General features: G+C 43.1%; 1 protein-coding gene across 1 annotated transcript in view; it reads left to right on the forward strand.

Moving 5' to 3' along the window:
* The window catches only part of ACTN2 (actinin alpha 2), a 51,909-nt gene that overhangs the window by 23,312 nt on the left and 5,165 nt on the right, over positions 1-23,432 (forward strand). The window contains exons 9-18 of the mRNA XM_081187478.1: positions 2,835-2,927; positions 4,907-5,137; positions 5,383-5,530; positions 7,472-7,622; positions 11,690-11,798; positions 13,028-13,168; positions 15,302-15,484; positions 16,826-16,960; positions 18,304-18,483; positions 20,836-20,982. Coding sequence (XP_081043604.1) covers positions 2,835-2,927; positions 4,907-5,137; positions 5,383-5,530; positions 7,472-7,622; positions 11,690-11,798; positions 13,028-13,168; positions 15,302-15,484; positions 16,826-16,960; positions 18,304-18,483; positions 20,836-20,982 — 1,518 coding nt within the window. The remainder of the gene's footprint in view (positions 1-2,834; positions 2,928-4,906; positions 5,138-5,382; positions 5,531-7,471; positions 7,623-11,689; positions 11,799-13,027; positions 13,169-15,301; positions 15,485-16,825; positions 16,961-18,303; positions 18,484-20,835; positions 20,983-23,432) is intronic.

The following is a 23,432-nucleotide window of genomic DNA, read 5'->3' on the forward strand; positions in this document are numbered from 1 at the left end:
AAGCAGGAAGCCGGGCGGGGACAGGAACACTGGAAGGTCAGGTCTGGGTCCGGGTAGGAGCAGGTACTCAACGACGACGTTGCTTCCACAACCTGGGACCGGGCTGACTGGCCTTTATCTTCTCTGAGGCCAGGGGCAGTCCCGGCCCCCAGGAGACCCGCCTCTCCTGGCCTTAAGGCGAGCACTCCTCCTGGGAGAAACCAGTTCCCTTCGCCTCTCTGCCCTGAGGCTCTTCAGTTCAGGAGAGGCTGAAGGGTTACTGGGCCCAGGGGGAGACTCACCTGTAGGCACTGAGTCCTCAACCACCTCTGGAGCCAGAATGGATTCACCTGGTGCCTGCTCCTGAGGATCCGGCACAGGTGTAGGCGCCTCAGAATCAAGGCCCTGCCCCAGTTCAGCCGGCCCTGGAGGTGGGGACTCCTGTGCAGGCTGGGATTCCTCCGGTTCATCCTCTGAATTGGATTCCCAGGCCATCACAATGACACTGGCTGTCAGCTTCTTCCTTCTCAGCCTTACCTGTGTACAGTGCTTTTTTTCTTTAAAAAAGGTTTAGGGGTACTGTCATTTTCCTACTCATGTTGAAATACTGCCCCTCAAAGAGGCCAAACTTAGATTCACAAAATGTTTAGGGGTCTGCGTACCCCCAGGAAAAAAGCACTGCCTGTGTACAACTCAGCAGGGATGAGGATGGAGACAAAAACTAGAATTCATTGGCTCTGCCTCTCATTGGTTCTAGCTCTGCCTACTGCTGGCTTCTCTCTGTTCCACCCCACCAGCCCCAATGACAACAGCCACTACTATGTTCCAGGAAACCTTGGGGTCCCTTTCGAAGCTTACCAGGGCTTCTTAAATGATAAAAGCTGTGATGGCAAACAAGCTTCCCTGAAAGACTGTTTGCCCCTTGCTGCAAAATGTCTCACAAATGTGTAGCGATAAGGGAGTGTTTGGTATGCTACAGGGTGTTCTTGGAAGCCCAGCAAGCTTGTGTCCAGCACCTTGTGTGAACCGACTGCAGGGGTGAATTTTACCTGTATCAAAGACCCAGTTCGGCACCACCCCTACACACATTTGCGTACAACCACACACACAGGCTGGGAGCCTCAATAGCCTCCCTCTGGAGGCTTCACCCAGGGCAAAAAACCCTGTAGCTATGGCAGTGACTGACGTCCAGAATCCTCTGAAATGTGCAGCGGTTCCCTGGCATATGTACAGCAGTTAATTGGCAGGCAATTTAGACAGGAAATGAATTCCCTGAACATAAACATTTTGAAAAACTGATTAAGAGACCACTTGGGTTTAAAGGATACTGCACTATTGAAATCAGTATGGACTGAGGTTGCCAGATTGATGCTATCCCAGTCTTAATATTCTTAAAAGCAAGTTGACACCTAGAAAGTAAGTAGGTGAAGTTCTTACACCACTTTATACCAGGAAAAATCTCATATTTTGCCTGCAAACGTCTATTAAATGGCAGAGAAACAGGTTGATCCCCCTCTCCCTTAAATGGTAGGGACAACTGAAAGAATAAACTTAAATGTAGCTACTTAAATTATTGTTCTGTATGGTATTGAACGATGTGTCTATTTGTGAAAAGATGGAAGGTAACAACACTATAGCAATGAAATCTCTTTTGAAGGGTTGGATTGAAATGGTGGGCATTTAGGAAGAACTTTGCTCCGCATGAAATAAACCTCTATTTCAGTAAATGTATGGGGAACTGTGAAACAGGACAGTTAACCCTCACTGGTGAAGATAAGATGGTAAGAAATGTTAGCCTCACTGTATTTTGGCTTCGCGATGGCATCGCATTGTCCCATCTAATTGGTTATGTGGTATCAACATGAAGTCTGACCAGATGAAGGGCATCCTGATTCGGCTTCTGATATCATCAGGCAGCCAAATCAGATTGACATTTGATACCATCATATCATCAGGTTGCCTAAGTGATTCCTGACTAGGGTTTCCTCAGGAAGAAGCTGTTTTTTAAAAAACAAAAAAGCCACAACACTAAAGTTGCAGATTGGAACTGAGAGAGAGCAGCTTAAAACTGCACAAAAAAGTTTAAAAGTGGGCCATCATTAACTCCCTCCCCCCACTATGTCCCTTCTATTCTGAAATTTTCCTAGGTAAAAATTTGGCGCTGTGCTATCATTTTGGTTTTTTTAAAAAATATGTTATTCATTGTTTTTTGCATCCCCCTCCCTTACATTTCACTATTTTTCTGACAGTGCCCAGATGGTAGGATCATTAGAGTTACCTTGAGTTAGCATCATCTTGTCGGACTATCACAGCATGCTGAGCCAACATATCATCTATATCAACTTTGACACAGATGAAAACCAAAATAGCCCTTACAGAAAATGAGTAATTCATCAAATATATTGCAGTGTCGTTGTAGGTAATAACTTCACAAGTTCCCCACAAGTCTTTTGCTAATGTTTAAGATAAATTAGTTAAAAAGCAAGTTAATAGGGAAAGGCACCTTTAAGATTAATAAATTCACAGTGCAAGCCTATGTAAGAAGTGAGTCCCAATGAGTTAAATGATCTTATTCCAAGGAAAGTGTGTATAAGCTGAAGGTTGCAATAGTAAATACACCTACTCGAGAGTAAGTAATCACAGGCATCTGGTTGCCCACTGGATGCTGGACCTGATCCAGCAGAGCTAGCCTTGTTAACCCTCATTGAAACCAGTATGACAATTCTGGCTGAAGCCCTTTCGGTGGGCATGCCCACTCTTTACTTTTCAGAAGCCAATATATGGTCATTCTTTAGTTTGCGTCAGTCTAAGAATGCAATAATATGTCCACACTGTTTATGTTCTGTGTTTTTCAGGCGGAAACAGCAGCAAATCGGATTTGTAAGGTACTTGCTGTGAACCAAGAAAATGAAAAGTTGATGGAAGAATATGAAAGGCTAGCAAGTGAGGTAAAGGAAACCGACACAATAGTGAAATAATTATTCTGATAATAAAGCATGGATGGCTTGAATAAGCAATTTAATAAGAACATTTACCCAAAGCTGTTATCTACTGCTGAGGCTCTTTTTATTCAAACATAGTCATTAAATGAGGAGAGGAAAGCTCCATTTCATTTAACATGATCTGTATTTTAATTGAAAATATATTTGCTGCCTTTTTATCCAGTGTTGTAAAGTGCATGTTCTTGATGTTAAATGCAGTGGAGATTTCCTATGCTTGCAGCTTAATTTGGACTAGAAGTTCTTCCTTGATTGCAGCTTCCATATACAATTGCTACCGCATCGTGAATGAGCTTTAGGATTTCAGTCACTCACACTGATGATTCCTAAATTATAATAATTTGCAGATACAGACTACAAGGCTAGGCTTGGCTTTGGTTTCTAAGCCAAACAGAGAGGGAGTTCTTGCAGTCATAGGGAAGTGATATAGGCAAGACAGCCTTTATTTCTTGCCTGAGGTAGTGATGAGATCCCAAGCAATCCCACTCACATATGGAAAACCACCAAGCACAACTTCAGAGTTCTTGGGGAAGTGATAGCTCTTGGGCATCACTTCTGAGAGGCCACAGCTAGATCTGTGGAGGGGCTGAGAGGGAGGCCAAAATGAAGCAGTATTTAGTCTGCTCCAGCATGTCCTGTCCACTGGCCAGCCAGCATCACACTGTTTGAGGATCAAGACCACTAGGAGATAATGGCCTGGTTTGTCTGCAGCTGTTCTGCCCCTCACTGCTGGATGAAGAACTTGAATTCCCAGTTTGGTTTCCACTGGTTTTTAATACCCATAATTCAGAGCAGTACAAAGGCAAGCTGCAGCTTACAAGGTACATCAGATTCATAGGAGGTATAGATTCGTAGCTAAGTATAAGCTCAAATGCTGATCCAGTATGTGACCTATCTCTTTCACCATCCTTTTGAAGGACAGGGTGGCCATAGCACTTCACCTAGCAAGTCCTGGGATTGGGCAAGCAAATGGGCACTCTTTCAAGTGTGTTGGGCTTGCGATGTTTGTTGACACTGGCGTCTCTGTGTCCCTGGAGTTGGAGGTGAGGTTGGTGCTGGGTCAGCATACACATTACTTTCCATTACCTTTACCTGTTTCAGAGAAGGCTTCACACTGGCAGGAGATGGCGCTGGGTGGTTCCACAGCAGGAGGTGTCCCTAGGGGTGTCCTGTGTCACAGGAGCAGAATTCTGCTCTGCCAACCTGCTTGGTCTTTCCTCTGGGTCCAGCTCTCCAGTCCCTAGACTACTGGTCTCCTCTCTGGGATCCCAGTTCCACTCACCCACATTTTGCTAGGAACTGCCTGGGTTCCTCCCATTCCTCCTCATGAGCCAACCGATCCCTCTGAGACACCTCAATAGGATTCATGACAGCATGATAAAACATGGTTTAAAGCAGACTTCCTCAACCTCAGCCCTCCAGATATTTCTGGCCTACAACTCCCATGATCCCTAGCTGGAAGGACCAGTGGTCAGGGATGATGGGAATTGTAGTCTCAAAAACATCTGGAGGGCCGAGATTGAGGAAGCCTGGTTTAAAGTAATCTATGGATAAACATACACAAGTGCTTTGCTCTTCTCCTGCTCCCAACTGTTCCATACATGGAGGAAACAAACCAGAAATGAGCTAGACTCTGACTTGTTGTATTGCATGAACCTGGCATGGGGTTTGTTCCTCTCCATGCAGACAATAGGTGGAAGCCAAGATTGGCTCAACTACAGCTAAAGGTAGCCTCAGCCCTGCTAACAATATTTCATTCTGTTTCAGGCATCAAGAAATCACTCTTCTTTGTCTGTTGGGTTCCAATAGCACTAATTTCAGAAGCTATGGGAGTACAGTATGTTTCTCTATAGCACGCAAAGAAGAAGAAGCCACTTCTAATTATCTTTTTTATTGTTTGTTTGTAATTTTATGTACATGGAAAACAGCTTTTAGAATGGATTCGTCGCACAACTCCTTGGCTGGAAAACAGGACCCCAGAGAATACTATGGCGGCTATGCAGAAGAAGTTAGAGGACTTCAGAGATTATCGCCGTAAACACAAGCCTCCTAAAGTCCAAGAAAAATGTCAGCTGGAGATCAATTTCAATACATTGCAGACAAAACTGAGGATCAGCAATAGGCCAGCTTTCATGCCATCAGAAGGGAAGATGGTTTCGGTAAGTAAATGGGCCTATGAATCTTCCTTGTTGGTTCTAGAATGGTCCATTAAGCCTGGAAACAGCATATGCATGGTGCTTTACAGAGTTAAGATAGCAAAAAAGATAGGTGATTGACCCAAGCATATTGCAATCCAAATTTTTACACTGGGAATTACAGTAGAGGCAAGGGAGATGCACAGAAGGAAATCTTGAGACACACAATTTAACCAATTAAAGGTGTTCTGTTTGCATTCCTCTCCTAGGACATTGCTAGCGCTTGGCAAAGACTTGAGCAGGCAGAGAAAGGCTATGAGGAATGGTTGCTGAATGAAATTCGAAGGCTTGAGCGACTTGAACATTTGGCTGCCAAATTTAGGCAAAAGGCTTCTTCGCATGAAACCTGGGCTTATGGTAAGCTTGAAGCTTGTTGTTAGCTACAATATCCACCCAATTTCACATCCTCTTGTTACAATGGCTGTATGGAATTACTGGTTTTGAAAGCTTTATGCTTCTGAATACCATTTCCTAGAGAAGGGAGGGGGGCGGCTGCCTTCAGGCTCTGGTTGGTGGGTTGTGTAGAAGCAGCTGCTTGCCCACTGTGGGAAAAAGGATGCTGGACTAGATGGATTGCTGGTCTAAAGTAGGCCGCCTGCTGAGAGCCAGTGTGGTGTAGTGGTTAAGAGCGGTAGTCTCGTAATCTGGTGAACTGGGTTCGCGTCTCCGCTCCTCCACATGCAGCTTCTTGGGCTAGTCACACTTCTCTGAAGTCTCTCAGCCCCACTCACCTCACAGAGTGTTTGTCGTGGGCGAGGAAGGGAAAGGAGAATGTTAGCTGCTTTGAGACTCCTTTGGGGAGTGATAAAGCGGGATATCAAATCCAAACTACTCCTCCTCTTCTTTTTCTTCTTCTCATTTGTTTGTTTCTTCATTGCATTTATATACCACCTTTTTCTCCAAGGAGCTCAAGGTGGGATACGTGGTTTTCTCGCTTCTTTCTCAATAAAGCCACACAAAAACCCTGTGAGGTAGATTAGGCTGAGAGGTAGTGACTGGCCCAAGGACACCCAGTGAGGTTTAGGGCCAAGTGGAGATTAGAACCCTGGTCTTCCAGGTCCTAGTCCAACACTCTAACCACTACACCACACTGGCCTCTCTTTATATGTTCTTATATAGCCCTGCTGAGAAGGAATAAGTTTTACAACGTTTTAAAACTTTTTTGGTAGGAGGGGTCAAAAACATGGCTAAATGGGCCAGAGAGATTTATATGGCCTCCATAGGCATTGAAAGAAACCTTTCAATTAAATATACTTTGTACGTGCAACAAGAAGAAATCCCAGTTTTTTAAAAAATGTTATTATGCTATTATTCTCATTTTTATCCTGTGTGGAATACCTGCAACCTGGGGAGTTCAGAAACACCCAGAACTGGACAGATCTCCTCCTGGTTTTGGCTGATTTCCTCCTCACTCAACAGGTTCCTGGTGTCCCATCACACATTGTTCAGCTAACCCTTTGGAGAGGCTTTTCTGTATGACGTGGGGGAGAGGACAGGAAAATTTCATACTGTGAATGTTCTTATCCTGGAATAGTGTGCCTTAAAATTCAGGACTTTTTACCTGTTCCCACCTTTCCCTAGACAGACAGTGACGTTATCCAAAGCCCCCAGTTTTTCCATATATTGCATGTTCAAAGCAGTCCTAGAGAGCAAGAGCTATTTTACAAGTCTGCAGAAAGTGCCCACTTTTGCAAGTTGATGCTACCAAACTAAGGATGGAAGATGTTAAAAGGTGCTGGTGAGGCAACATTTCCATGTGTGTCTGGCCTGTGAAAACTTTGACCTGTCAAGGGGGGTAGGGTGCAGCCTGCTAGGCATATATTTGGTTTGATATTCCTCCTGATTTTTGTAGAAGCCAGAGAAACAGAAAGTTTATCAAGCACCTTTTCAAACATGACTGGTAAGATGTGTTCAGTTGGATCATTCACAAGACATATAGAGATGGAGAAATCTATCAGTTTGGAATTCTCTTAAGTTTCTCATTTCTCCTTCTCTTAGGTTTTCCACATTTCTGCATCAGCAAAAGGCCCTCATGAAGATTTATGTACAATTTCCCCTAAATTACACATTTTTACAAACTAGATAATGTATTTTTAATGCTATTTTCACCAATCTATGCATTTTTATGCAAGCTTCCCCATATACATTATTTACACTTTATTTGGTTGGGAAACTGCATTGCAAAATTCAAAGAAGAGCAGATTTCAAAGGTCTGTTTCTCTGTGTACTTGAGCCATTAGCAATCAGCTTTCCTAATGAGAAACATAAATGGTTTTGGATTTTCTTTCCTCCTGCCAGGCAAAGAGCAGATTCTGCAGCAAAAGGATTATGAAGCTGCGACTCTGACAGAGATCCGTGCTTTGTTGAGGAAACATGAGGCTTTTGAGAGTGACTTGGCTGCTCACCAGGACAGAGTGGAACAGATCGCTGCCATAGCCCAAGAGCTGAAGTATGTTCCATTTAGAGGCACGCAGCTGCTGACATTTACCCGATAAACTCTTTCCAATAAATTCGATAGTGTCATAGGTACAATGTAAGAATTCCACAGATAGCTTTGTAAGTGTTATTATCTTGGCCTCCTCATTGAAAACCTTTCTTATTTCTTCCCAAACTAAAAATAAAAGCCTTTGCAGGGCAAAGGCAAATAACAAACCTTCTTTTCTGTCCTCTTCCTCATCAGTAACTCTGACATGTGAGATGTCATTTCTGATTTTACATGTTTTGCTTGAGGGATGCCAAAGGGAGAAAGAGCCATACAGAAGTTTGAAAGAGGTTTGTTGCTTTATGTGCGTGTAGCAATGTTAAATATAGATATACAAATTTAAAAATAATGTATTGTTTGCAAAGAGATCCCTTGCTGTCAAATAGGTTTGTCGACATAATCAATGCCCTTTTTATTGCTATGGCCCTGGCACTCCCAAATTTCTCTCTCCTATGTCATAGTCAAGCTTGCACAAATATAAAATGCCACTTTTGATGTGATATAGGGAGTTGTAAATAAATAAGGTCATCAGAAAAGCACGGAGAAGTATTCAACTTAATTTTACTCAGAGTACACCTATTTAAAATAATGACCATGACTATAGGAGGTCCATTAAATTAAAGTGGTCTATTGTGACCAAATCTAAGTTGAATACCACCTACAGTGTCAATCTGCAAACCTATGTACATGAATAATGGAGTTCTCTGATTAGGACATGTATTTATTTTTTGGTCTTGTTGATCATTAATACAGGTTGTGCATATTAATTTTTATTTTTGTGTTCGTTTGCTCTTTTTCATCACTTGTTACACTTGTGTTATGACCCATTGATTTCAACAAGAAACATTTTTAACACATTCTGATTTCAAAGGTCACTGGGACTTAGAAAGGTTGAATTCACTTTTTTATTTTAAAAATGTCTGCATCAACTATTTCTCCAAGGAAACTGAAGATGGTTGACTTGCAGGTGGTAATGAACACAAAGTAAAGCGACCACAATCCCTAAAACATCCCAATGCATATTTAAATTTATAAATTAACAATATCCAATCTGTTTTAACCAGTTCCAGCAGCACAATAAGTAATATAGAACCGATGCAGAAAAAATGGCAGAGTTAGCCAAAGGCCTTTCATCAACTGCCTGAAGCATTCTAGTGATAGGGCTGGTGAACTTCATGGCACAAGGCCCGATCCACAGCTGACATCAGCTTCACGTCCCGAGGTCAGAGGATTTGGGGCAGGGCCCAAGATTATAAGATGGTGTGGGTAGAAAAATATAGGAAAAGACAGATCCTAACATAGCCAGGTCCTAAACCAGTAAGGGCTTTAAAGCTTAAGACCAACACCTTGAATTGAGCCTGGAAACTAATTGGCAGCCAGTGCAAATCAAGTAGAATCATCACGATGAATTCAAAACATCAAGCTCCTAGCTCCGGCATTTTGCACTAATTGAAGATTCTGGATGCTTTTCAAGGGAAATGGACCCATTACAGTTGTTTTGAATTGTGCCATGGTTCCTGTTACCATTCAATCGTTTATTCATTTCATCTGCATATAGACAAACAGACAAATAGTACTTGGGAAGAATAGCACAATTCATCAGAGTTAATCATTGCTGCTGATTTCAGTGGGTCTTAATTTCAAGTAAGTGAATATGATATTGCAACCTGAATTAGCGCTTCTTTCCCCGTGTGATGGTAAGTTGAACAGTACTAAATATCAGTGGCAAATCAGTCATTGCTACAAGAATTTAGTTCCACTTAAACTAGCCTTTTTATCATTTCCCAAAACAGTTTCCACAGAATAGCAGATTAGAGATATAAAAAGTAAGTCTTCCTCTCTGGAAATGGTCCTTAGAAAGATGGGTTGTCTAAGAAACTTGGGACATGATGTTGATTATAGCTTTTCAGTTAGCTCTGCTGGTTACTGAATCAGGCCTTTGGAGAGATAATTATTCCCTTTCTGCTTTCTGGGTCGGCATAGCTCCATATTTTCTGGTCTTCATCTCTTGGCAGTGCAGGGTTGCTATTTTTGGAGAACAATTGGAGTGTGTGACCTTGAGCTACACTGGTTACAGTTCAGTGTCAGCTCGACCATTTTCTCTTAGCAGCTGAGAGCTGCTAAGAGCATAAAGGTTAAAGTTCTTAAAGGCTTGTTGACCGATGGGTGTCTGGCTACATCCTGCATGCATGTGTATGTGAGCAAGACTGCTTCAACTCACAACCGCTATTGACTGCCAGAGTGTATAGTCCCAGAAATAGTAGACAGTGTGTGAGTGACAAGACTAAAGATGCAAAGCCATTCAAAATCGTGAAGGGATGAAGCAATGGATTCCCCATTTATAACCTAAACCAATTGAATACTAATACATTGAATACTAATAGCCAATTGACTCATAGTCCTAAGCACTGCTTATTTGTTGTAAGGGTTTGCATATGCTCCCTTTGGAATTTATCTCATATAGTATTTGCTTACACATTTATCATATTCTGAATACTGCTAGGACATCTCTTTCCACTCACATAGAAATAAAATTATACTGGTCCAATGTTCTCATATAGAGAAGGTAAATGTTTGCTTTGACCCCTACTAGTAGTGTCTTCCATTAGTGTGTTTAACACAGGTGAAATAGTGGCTTCTTTCATTTGATTAATGATACTGGGAATCAGTGACTTATTTTAACAAGTTCTGTCCCTTTAAGATGCCAGTAATAATCAATGCAAGGCACAATGGGTTGTTTCAAATGCTATGTTTGTATGAGCAGGCTAGACTTCTGCTCATGCAATGGACTTTATACCTTCCCCCCTTCTGCAGCCCTCTGTGCACCGTCAAAATATGATCCAAGTGGCTGAGGAACCTTCCAGAGAAAGTTTTTGGGGTTCACAGTTTTGGGGGAGCTGACAGAGGTAGGAGAGGAAGGTGAAGTCCCATTGCACAAGCAGAAGTCCAGCCAGTTCTTGTTTTTATTGTTTATTCACATGAAACTCTTTGCCCTGACTTAAAGCTCATTGTAATATAGCTTAAGAATTCCCCCTTTCAGGTGTAGGAAATCAAACACCCCTTTCCTTGTCTGGATTTTAAAGGGTGTTCTCCTGTTAGATTAAATTTCAAATTGGTATGGATGTACTCACACCATAACAATGTCTGTGTTAGATAATGGCATGCAGAGAGCATGCTGGTAGCAGCCAAAAGCTAAATGCAGCATATGATGAGCCAGTCATAAAAGTCAACTAGCTTGAGGATAAAGTGCATGTATTGGCTCTCACTAGAATCGCTCAGCTAATCTGGCAGAAAACTGGTCTAGATAAAGTCTTGTCGCAAACTTCAGAAATCAGGGGTAGGATCCAAGGAACCATGAAACTCGTTCCATGAGCTCCAGGGGCTTTAGACTCTTCCCCCACTTTCTCAAACGACAGACCTCCAAGGCAAACGGGTTTCAAAAGCACTATTCTAGACGGGAGATGATGGTGGAACTGGTGCTGCTCATGCTCACAAGTTTTTTGCAATGTCCGCTGGACGTTAATGTCATCATTGCAGTGTCAACCCATGCCAGGTTCCCCCCCCCTTTGATCCAGTTTTCCCTACTGTGAAAAACCAGAAAAGTAAATGTAACATGTTATACATCTGCGGCCACTGCTTCTGTGGAAGCTTGTGGCAGGTGGTATGTCATGGCACCAAGGGTTTCTTTGGAGGAAAGTGCAGGGTATCAATCTAATCATTAGTACAGTGGTTCCTTGGTTTGCAACCGTTTTGGATTACAACCACGTCAAACCCTGAAGTGTGTGTCCCTTTTTTTGGGATTACAACTAATTTTTTTTAGGAGGCCCCATTGGTGAAAGCGCACCTTGGGTTACAACCTGTTTTGGTTTACAACCAGACCTCCGGAATGGATTATGGTTGTAAACCAAGGTATCACTGTAGTAGTAGTAGTAAGAAGAAGAAGAAGAATGTGTGGTTATGTCTTGGTGCGTGGTCACCACCACCACATTCCCTACTTTTGTTGGTTCCTAATGACTGCGGTCCTTTTCTTTTAGTGAACTGGACTACCATGATGCTGCAAGTGTCAATGATCGGTGCCAGAAGATATGTGATCAGTGGGACAGGCTGGGAACACTCACTCAGAAGAGGAGAGAAGCATTGGAGGTAAACCTGACATCAAGGAGCAGCTCGGATTTCTCAGGCTGGCTGAGGGTTTTTAACAGATTGTGGCAGACTGCTGAGTGATGCGGAGTGAACATTTTCTATGGTGCTCCATTACCCTTAACTTCTACTTCTTCTTTGGTTGTGTATGTGTAAAAAAAAAAAAAAAATGGATGTTAGAGTGGAGGGGATGCTTCTAGCACCACCCTTTGGAAAGCTGGTGCATGGCATGGTGCGAATTTCTTTTTACAATTCACGACTGAGTTAGTTTAACTAATCTGTATCCTTTCCCCCGCCATTTCTGGATCACAAAGCTGCTAATGATAATTTCCAGAGTACAATGAAAACATAGAATCAACACACCTCAAAAATCAACTGCATATTAGTACAGGAATGCAGGCAGCTGTCACCACTCAGTTGATAGAGCCTGAGAACATTAACATCAGGGTTGTAGGTTTGAACCCCACGTTGGGCAAAAGATCCCCATATTGCAGGGGGTTGGACTACATGACCCATATGGTACCTTCCAACACTAAAATTCAGTGATTCAATATATCGAGTCAGACAATTGGTGCATCTTGCTCTGTATTCTCTGCACTGACTCACCGTGGTTCTCTGGGTTTTCAGAAGAGGGCCATTTCCAGTCCGACCAGGAGATGCTGGGGATTGAAACTGGATCCGTTTGCATGCGAAGCAGAACATGTATTCTGCCGCTGAGCTATGGCTCTTCCCAATCCTATATGCCCCTTGTGCTGGGGGAGTGGGGGAATGGCTGCCACATCCATGCCTACTCAGCATAGGAATGGAGGAGAAAGCACACAACACACAAACGAAAAGAAAACCTTAAAAAGAAAGAGACATGCCTCCAGCATCTCTGGGAACATAGCCAAGGTCACCAGTGAGGAGAAGGGCAAGTGGCAATGCTGATATGTAGAAGGAGTCAGTGAACTCAGAATGATGTGAACATGCTTCCAGTGCAAACCTCTGAATCACAGCACACAGCGCAGCCAAATCCAGTTGCACTGGTGGTGACACAGCCAGCAATGACCTCCCAAGTGCCTGTCCCCAGGAATCTCTTTTGCTTTCCTTTACCTGTGTACACTCAGAACTTCCTTTAACTTTGGTAGCATTTTTTAAAGGGTTGCAGACCCTATCCAAACTGTAAGCCAAAGTGAGTGTATGCTTCTAAAAGCAAGGCTCACTTTGTCCGTTTCTGTATGTTTACTTCACAGAGGACAGAGAAATTGTTGGAAACAATTGACCAGCTTCACCTGGAGTTTGCGAAGAGAGCTGCTCCGTTCAACAACTGGATGGAAGGTGCAATGGAAGACTTGCAAGACATGTTTATTGTTCATAGCATAGAGGAGATCCAGGTAATAATATTATTCTTATTTTTCATTGTGAGCCTAGAGAAGTGAAGATGTTCCCTTTTCACTGTGAAGAAAGTGCCAATACTATTGCAGCCGTATTAAAAGACACATCAAATATTGCTTGTCCTTATTTGTGTGTTAGAAGAAAAAATAAATCCCGAGTCATGAATTTTATAAATGTGCAAAGACTAGGCACATTCATCCTGACACGTACATCTTCAGGATCTTATGGTGGTGATGGGGTGCGGAGAGGCAAGAGATACTATTTTGGAATGACTAGACTGCCAGACTTGGATCAGGGAGACTTGAATTCAGTCCTGCTCATTTCATTATTTCCCATGTTGCATAGATATATCCCCATCCTTCTCTGCCCAGGGGGAGGTCATTGAAACTGAGTGGAGGGACCATTTCCAAATTTGTAAATGCAGCGCTTCTGAAATCAGGCAAGCCTCAATATAATGTTTAGTACAGGACGTCCTCTTTTCTTCTGTGCATGGAGCCAGCACAGACTGTGAGATCAGCACAGACCTAATCATCAGCTAAGTGTGCCATTTGGCTGGCCTTTCGGCGTTTGGGAGAGAACTCCGTCTAACACCAGCTCCAGATTTTTGGGCGTCAGCTGGCCTCCCTCTCTGAATGAAACTGCATCCACTGTACATTTTTTGACCCTCTCCCTTTGGCCTAATCCACACAAATGCTCAGAGGAACAGTGTGGGACACTGCTCCATCTCCTCATTCTTGCCACCGCTTGCATGCTCACAAGCAGCATGCAAGGAGAAAGAGGCTCTTGGGTCTCAGTGGTCCCTCTGCTGGGGTGTGGGGTGTTACAGCTTCCTGACAAGGCCACCCCCATTACCAGTAATGGATATGTGTGGCGTTCGTACAGAGCCCCCGGTCGTTTCACAGACTATTGACCTGTATACCACTACTTTATTCTTCCGCTGCCACCAATTTTGTCAAAAAACCCCTGGGTTCCCTGGTGAAGTATTGAGTCTCAGTCAGGTAGAGTTAAAAATGAAGATTAAAGTTTATTTCAAACACAAACAAGTTTTAAAATATATTCGAAATGCCGTCACTCTATTCCCTCTCAGTCTTGTCCCTGTCTCTAACTCACTCTGACTCCTCTATCTCCCCCCCCAAAAAAAAGAACCACCCAAACCAACTGTCAAAACCTCTGAGCTGAGCCTCAAAATCAGGGAGGCTCCACCTACGGGCTTTCTTATTGGTCAGCCTATTAACCCTTTCTCTCCCCCAATACAAACATATCCCCAAAGAATGGGCAAACACCACATCATGTGATTATTATTATTATTATTTTACTAATTGCTAGGTCTATCTTTTTGAGAGCTCTGGGTAGGTCAGTTAACCTTCCCTTGAAAATATTTTCTGCAGAACTTAGTTTGAGATGAACAGCTTAGAACAAACCGTCATGGCCACAAGTAACTCCCTTAAATTCATGCCCATACAGTAGTTTCCATACACCAGTGTACTGATGTGCTAATTAAATGTTATGCACAAACGTGTTTCCCAGACATAGCCAGAATATGGGAAAATCCAGATGTATCGCAATGTCTTTGGTGGTTTTCTTTAAAAATAGCTCAACAACATGCTAATTTGCCAAATTTGGGCAAAACTAAGAAAAGCTCAACTTTTCTGTATGGATTTTTACTGTTTGAAATATGACAACCCTATTCAACACAAATGCTCCCAATTTCAGGGATTCTTAACACTTTCCCTGCCTGCTGCTTTGTTGTTGTTGTTTGTTTTTACTTCAGGTAGTTTCCCAATAATTATTTTCACCTTGGAAGGTTCAGAACATGTGTTTTAAACAACTCTACCCAGAATCTCCTCCAAGCTGCTTTTCCTCTTACAAGGGAGAAATCAGGACTCTGTTACATGCATTTCTGTGTAACATGTAGTTAACCCCTCAGTGTTCAGCTCTGGGCCTCCTCTTGTCTGTCTACCAATAATGATGAAGTGGTGGCTTTACACTGAGTCTGTGGAATTTATCAGCTATGCAACCTTGCTTATATTTGCATACATACTAAGATGGGAGAGGGAATATGACACAGGGCCATATAGCTGGCAATGCAACTGTATGTATCCTTTCATTTACTCCTCTGTTTCTGATTTCAGAGTTTGATCACTGCCCACGAACAGTTTAAGGCCACTTTGCCTGAGGCAGATGGTGAAAGGCAAGCTATTGTATCAATCCATAATGAAGTGGAAAAAGTGATTAACAGTTACAGCCTCAGGATAAGTCCTAACAACCCTTACTCCACTGTCACTCTGGATGAGATCCGTACCAAATGGGATAAGGTACTGTAAGCAGGAAAATAATTTAGTTTACAATTAATGGAAGTGTAGTGAAAATGTCCCCTTTCCAGAATTTGCCATTATTTTTAACACTTTACAAATGGATCTATACAGGTGGGGTAATATTCCACCCTGAAAATGGAATTTTGTACTTTTAGTGTTGGTCTGAAGCCAGTAAAAAGGATTGGAGTGGGTATTATAGCTATGTATGAAGCTGTTTGCTCTTTTAAATAATTGTGGGTGTCTGTTGTGGGGATGGCTTTGCAGGTAAGGAGGGACAGCAGTGAGACCCACAGCCAGATTACGATTAGTGTTTCTGATATTGGTTTTAAAAAACATTTCAAGAAAAGGGCTTGAAATGGCAGGGAAGTATCGGAGCAAAGACTGCTCTTGCTGCTTTTCAAAACTTAAAAAAAAAAACCCCTAATACTGAGAGAATAACACACTAAGGAAATTTAAAAAAGGGGGGGGGAATTAACAGTAAGAATTCACAAAACAGCAGTGGTAGTGAGAGAGGTTGTACTGCTGTCACCAAAAATATCGTAGATGCAAGCCAATATTTGTTTGCACCTGCATTTCACATGGTAATTGCAATATGCTCATGGTAGAAATTTTTTCCTTGAAGTAAAATATTACATTTGGGCTACTGAAGCAAAATGTGAAAGCCAGACTTCTGGACTTGGATAACAGATGGTAGAAGCACTTATTTAATTAAAAACCGATTGTGCTAAATGGTCCTCAACGATAGGCTGCTGCCACCACACCTACTATGGCTGCAGTTGGTGCAAAGCATTGAGTGGGAGGAGTGAAAGTGATAAGACAAGGTGAAGCTGTCAGTTTAGGCAGCAGATTCCAGAAATCCCATTTCCCTTTTTCTCTGTATGACATTAAAAAAAAGAAAGAAAGGGTGGAAAGGGCCGTTCTTTCTTAAAACTACTTTCTTCATTTGTGAAAATATCTAAGGCTGTGGTTCCCAATGTGGGGCACACGCCCCACGGGGGGGGGGCAATTCGATCATGAGTTGTTAACAGTTAATGGCCTTTTAGGCTTCCTCCCCGTGAACAGGAGTTCACTTTTTGAAAAATAAGAATTATATGTCACGGGGGGTGGGGGGCATCAGGATTTTAGAGACGCTTGGGTGGGGCATGGCCAAAAACAGGTTGGGAACCACTGATCAAAGGGTAGCACCAAGAGGATTTCAGGGTTGACATTGATACGGTTTTAGCGAGGTCAGCGATTTCAATACGATCAGCCACATGCATTTGTAGCCTCCTGCTGCCCCCAATCCTCTTATGTTTCAGCATCTGACTTCCTACATACCAACTCAATTTTGCACATTGGCAGGTAAAACAGCTTGTCCCAGTAAGGGATCAATCACTGCAAGAGGAGCTGGCCCGCCAGCACGCAAATGAACGCCTGCGTCGCCAGTTTGCTGCTCAGGCCAATGTCATTGGACCCTGGATCCAAACCAAGATGGAGGTAATTCTGACTAAGATGTGCAGCTTTTACTGTTTCCTCAGAGGTGTATGCAGAATGTCAAAGGCTCCATCACTCCACAGGTGCTAAACTAACGAACAGTTACTTTATCTTGCTATCAGTTATATCTTACTATCTTTTTTTAAGTGCCAGAAAATACACAACAGAAAATTGATACTCCTTGTCAGGGGTGGGTGAGTCTGGCAATGTAAGTCAGAGGGGTAAAGCAAGAAAACCGGGAATTTGACAATGGCATTATGGGGAGAATCTTGTTGTACTGGAGGTCCAGCGAAGAAGATACTAGTATGGTTGATGCAGAGCAATTTTGCTACTGAGGAGCGCCTCCATAAGGAAAGGTACATAGTCCAACTGAATGGTGGGGATACAGTTCCAAACATAGTTGTGGCTTCCCTCAAAGAATTCTGGGAACTGTAGTTTGTTTAGGGTCCTGAAAGTTGTTAGGCAACCCTTTGTAGAGCTACAGTTACAATCACCCTTCTCAGGATTCTTTGAGGGAAACCATGCCTGTTTAAATGGTTTTAGAGTGCTTTGAATGCATGGTGTGGATGTGACCATGGAGACAGGATTGAAAGAAGTAGACCAAGGGGGATGTGACATGCAGAACAGAGACAATGACAAGATACATAAGAGAAGATGTGGAGCACAAACAGAGGCAGAAAGGTCTATATATGTTTTACACGCCGCTTGAGGTCATAACAGTGTTACAACTCATCCTCACAGTAAAAAAAAAGTGAACACTTTCATACCATCAAAGAAGGTGGTGCAGGCGGAGAAACATTTTGGAATTGCTTTCTAAGTAGAGCATGCACAATTTGGGGTGTTTCCAGATGAAGGGTTTTGCAAGTGTTCTGTGTTCCAGATCTGTGGGTGATCTCCATGCTGATTGCTACTAGAGTGGGTGAGCAGGACCACGATCACAGTGTCAAATCCTTCCTGGAGGCACTCCTTTCCCCTCTTTGAGTTGGACAGTATGGTTTTCAGCTAATAGGAACTAGGCAGTAAGCCATCTTCTATAACAACCACAAGCGTCACGATCAAGGGTGGGGCACCTGTGGCTCTCCAGATGTTGTTGGACTCCAATTCCCATCAGCCCACCTAGCATGGCCTATCGCCCAATGACATCTGGAGGACCAAAATTTCCCCACACATCTGATTATTATATACAGATACCTATCTATGCCAATGCACAAATATGAGTGTTCCTACCTCCCTTTGCGAATTTTGTAAATTAAGTTTACTGCTGCTTTAAAATGTATTTACCATGAAGAAATATATTTTGCAAACTAACATTTTTTCCTCTCTCTCTCACTCTCCCCCTTTGGCAGGAAATTGCCCGGAGCTCTGTTGACATCGCAGGGCCATTAGAGGACCAGATGAACCAATTAAAGCAGTTTGAGCACAATATCATAAATTACAAACTTAATATTGACAAACTAGAAGGAGACCATCAACTGATTCAAGAAGCCCTGGTGTTCGATAATAAGCACACCAATTATACAATGGAGGTAGCCACTGAGTTCTTTCTATGTCATTTAGTTATATAGCACATTCTTTAGTTATGTATCCTATCTGCAGCATCGCTGCTGTTTGCATGATTTTCAAGGCGATAGTCACAACTTTATGGTGCATTCTTGTGTGAATTCAAATGAGAAATCAAGGGTGTTTTCATTCAGTTCTAGAACAGGAAAATGTGCATTGCAATATAACAATACTTAGTGTTTATATAATGTTTTAGACTGTTCAATGAGCTTCACAGATAGTGGCTTGGTTCACACAGCATACTAAGCCCAGAGTGGGCTCCCAGAGAAGAACTCTCAGCCTCTTTACTATTCCCCAGTCCTTTTTCTCAAACTCATGTCCCTATTAAAAACAGGCACCTGCCGCTCTTTTGGTAATTGAGGCAGATCTACATTTAAATGCTCAACTCTGTCACCATCCTGCACACCTGAGACTGAAGTGTGCCTAGCCTAAGCCCATCTTGTCAGTTCATGGCAAATGCCTGTCTCATAGCTTTAACATGTAGCTTTTTTGCTGCCTCAGTTCTAAAGCTGGTTCAGCTATGGAATGCTTTCTGCTATAGAAAGCCCCTTACGTTTTTTTAATTCTGCTATAAGACATCTGTCCTATTGCAAGCCGCTTAAGAAGATTAAGTTGCTGTGTACCTTGGCAGCTTCTGATCTTAAATGTTGATAGTTGCACAGGAAAAATAGCAATGGAATGCATTCACCCCTTCACTCTTTTTAAATGGGTGGCATTTTAAAAAATGAACCATGAACTTGCTCTTGCATTTCACAATAGAAAGACAGCCCAACAAATCATTTGTTTATTTGATTTATATCTCACCCAATATCCCTCAGGGCTCACGTCGGGAAACAACAACAATAAAACAGGATTTATGAAATGGGATCGTAAAAGATTGTGTCTTGTAGAAAAATAACAACTAAAATAACCCTCTATTTATCTCCACTAAATGCTTGCAAAATAGAATGGGCTTAGCTGCCTTCAGAAGATGCTACTGTTTTGTCAGACTCCCAGAGGAAGGCAGTAGCAGAGCTGAGAAATAGGCAGCCATTAAGAATACTTCTCTTTCTCCCCTTAGCAGTCATTTGGAGGACGCCCAGTTCTCTTAAATTGTTCCCTAAAAGCCACATGAAACCAGTGCAGATGCTAGAGTACTGCTATACTTGCTTCCAGAGACTCTTCTCCATCATGTAGATGAGCACCAAGCTGGGTACCATCTCCCATCTTCTAGAAAACCTCAGGCACACTGCAAGACGGAATATCAAAAGTTGCGATGGGAGGAATGGCATTTGCTACATCCAAACCTGAGGCATAGCTTCCTTACCAAATGAAGTTGTGAAAAGTAGTCCCTAGCATTGCCCATGATCTGGAAAAATGCAGGGATGGCGCCCCATTCCTTCTAGACTAGGGCTTGAGGGCTACATTGTCCCTTGGCCAGTCCTCCACGTGTTCGTGGGGTGTGTGGCCAAAGCAAAAGTGGGTGTGGCCAAAACAAACGATTGTGGTAACCCATACTCTCTTGTGCGCACACATACACATCACATGAACACCCACAGCACACCCTCACACACCCTCAGTGCACACACCACAAACACACATACACTTAACACACACACAAGCCTGTTTTCACTTCTGACTCACACCCTCCTCTTTGTCCCCACCCTCCTGTCCTCAACCTCCATCTTACATCTGAAAATAAGACATAGGAAGAGCATACCTAGCTTGTATTTCACTGATAATGAAGTCAGGGATAGACTTGTTGTAGCTGAGGATTTGCTTACCTGAGGCACACCTTGTAACTCCCTATACTATAAAATGCTGAATCTCGCTTTATATACCCCCATGATTAGCCTTGGTCACTGTGTTACTGTCGTAGTGCCCTCCTCCCCCCCGTTGACTCCACCTCTGATCATATAATCTAGGGATTGTGTCACTTCTGCTACACCACAATAATAGGCAGGTCAATTCACAGTCAAACCCAAATATTCCTAGCAGTGGATCTCTCCAGCAGTCACCCATCATAGCCTTTCCGAATCTGCCAGGTTAGTCCTCATCCTGAAATGTTGTTTACGGCAATATTTCTACAATATTTATTAGCCAGTAACTGGTGTTTTATAAATAAGCTTGTCAAAACATTGTCTGAAATTCAGTTGCTAATTGAACAATGCAGATAAATAGAAAACCAGAATACAAATTGGTTTAAGTGAGTAGGTTTCCTCTGACCTATCATTCTTTTATGTATTTGGTAGCAGTTCTACTTATCAATAGTTTCAATCAATCTGCCAGTCGGTTTTCTCTTGGGCTGTCTTTAAAGCATCCCGGTTTCTCTGCCACAGCATATTCGTGTTGGATGGGAGCTGTTACTGACCACCATTGCCCGAACGATCAATGAAGTTGAGAATCAGATTCTTACAAGAGATGCCAAAGGAATCACCCAGCAACAAATGAATGAATTTAGAGCATCGTTTAATCACTTTGACAGGGTACAGTAGCCCATTTCCTTTCTTTTTTTAACTTGAAACTGGTGTGCCAGAAAGCATGTTTGTGCTTCTCTGCTACTGTCTTAATGTTTGTTTATTAAGCCTTCCTTTAGTCCTCCCCTAAGCCCCTACCTGCAATTCACATCTTTTCTACCCAAGAAGTGCCCACTCAGGGCAACCCCAAATCTATTTGGAATGTCTTACTCCTGGCCACATGACCCGGAAGCTGTACGCCAGCTCCTTCAGCCAATAAAGCAAGATGAGTGCCGCAACCCTAGAGTCGGTCACAACTGGACCTAATGGTCAGGGGTCCCTTTACCTTTACCTTTACTCCTGGCCAACCAGAGCTTCTCATCCAGAGAAGCATAAACATTCCAGAAATGTATCCACACAGCCTTGATATAGTTCTCGTCTCTCCTGTTTCCTGGCAGTATTCCTGTCCTTGTACTCAAGTCACTGTCTTCTTTCTCCACCCCACTCATCCCCATTTCTGTGAAAAAAGCTTAATTCAAATCCCCTGTGTGCATCAAAATAATGTGTGAGTGGGACTGCTCTGCTCATGCCAGTCATGCTCCCTCCAGGTGTATTTTGGGTGGGCCTGGGTTCTATATGCAGACCAACATATGTATGTACATAGTGTTCTTCCACATGATCTTGGCCAGAACATGGCTGGAGAATGTGGTGGCTGCAGGGGCAGGTCTATGCAGCATAATCCCACAAAACCTTCAAACATACTTCCAAAGCATGACGTGGTTTAGTCAGGATCATTGAAGAAATCCACTTTATATCTCAGTATTTTGAGATGAGGATAAATACTCTGTGTGTGTGATCCTATACTCCCTTATCAAGAAGTGAAGGCTGAAATGTTGAAGCATAAATTGGTAAAATGCATACAAATTGAGTCAGGGAGGCAGAGGAAAAGTTCAGGGAACAACGATGTTGGTATTGGTATTTGAAAAAGAGCCCCAGTCCTCTGCAGGCTTTGAAACTGGAAGTAACTTTCACTCCAAGTTTCCAACTAATCAAAATACTAGTGACCTTAATAATATAGACTGTTTAGATTTCAGCTGCAGAGGTTAGCAGGTATTTCCAGATATTAGACATCTGTCTGACATAATCTAAGCATCCATTCCCATCCCTGAAGTGCTCAGTCTGGGTCTGTAATCCAGTTGAATTAAAGGTCGTCTTCTCTGTATTGATTTCCTGTACTTCCTGTTCTAGTGTTCCATACCAGCTTCCTGAACTGCTAAATACCTTCCAACAACTCACCAACAACTACCCCCAGAACTCATCCATAATCTCAGACAGCACCCTATTACTTTTTCGATGACTTCATTTGTATTTTCCACCAACCATGTGTTTAGGTGGTGCACAAAGCATAATGTGAAATATGCCAAGGGATTGATTGATGGTTGAAGTAGTTGACACCTGTTTCTAAGGCCAATCAAGCAGAAATAGCACAGATCAGAGGTTTTCAACCTTTTTGAGTCCATGGCTCACTTGACCGACCACCATTCTTTCTGCGACACACCTGTGGGGCTCAGGAACCCAGTTGTCACCCCATGCCTGCATAGCTAGCAGCCTCTCACCCTTTCTTGAACACCCTCTCTTGTGGAGTGTTCCAACAGCTGCTCTTCTTGGGAGTCCTCCAGGCAGCCACTGCCGCTGCTCCTGTTCTCTGAACTCCCATCCACTGCCCCCAAAAGAGGTGCCTCCTCACATTGCCCCACAAGGGCCTGGGAAGAGGAGAGTGGCCTCCAACGGAGAGTGGCCAAAGGCTAACGTGAGTCCTTACCTTAGGAGGCAGCAGTGTCAGCAAGGAGCACTGTGGAAAGGCTCCCCTTCAGCCCTAGGCAGGCCTTGCACACAGCAAGCACAAGAAAGGCCAGTGCAGCATCTGCCTGCCTGCCCAGCCTCCCACTTGTCTATCCATTCCCAACAGGAAGGGCTGGTGGACTGGTTGGCTGGGCTCCCTTGCCTGCCTGCTTGCTTGCTTACTCTGAGGCCACCTCAGCTTCTGGCAACCAGCACCCCTTGGCCAGCCCCAGAGGCACCATTCACCTGGCGAGCTTGTAGCCAGGGCTGCTGCAACAAACAGCCACACAAGCCTTTGGGAGGCAGAGACATGAGAGGGCATCAGAAGAGGGAGGGAAGAGGAACAGAGGCCAGTGTTGCTTGCACACCCCTGACCATCCTTCAAGGCACCCCAGGGTGCCATGACAAACTAGTTGAAAACCACTGGGTTAGATTATTAAGTGGTGTTTGGCTAGCTGGCTCACATTTCTCAGACATAGTTCTATAACATTCTTATGCATGTGCTTATTCATGCCTGGCAAAAAAAAAAAAAAAAAGCAGCTCCTAGAATGTATTACTCTTCCTGTTTAGAAACAGCTGCAAAAGAAAATTGCTTTTGAGCTAATTAATTCTGTTGTTTCTAAAAGTGCTTTTGATTG

The sequence above is a fragment of the Podarcis bocagei genome (genome assembly GCF_964188305.1).
Source record: "Podarcis bocagei genome assembly, chromosome: 3".
In the NCBI taxonomy this organism is placed as follows: domain Eukaryota; kingdom Metazoa; phylum Chordata; class Lepidosauria; order Squamata; family Lacertidae; genus Podarcis; species Podarcis bocagei.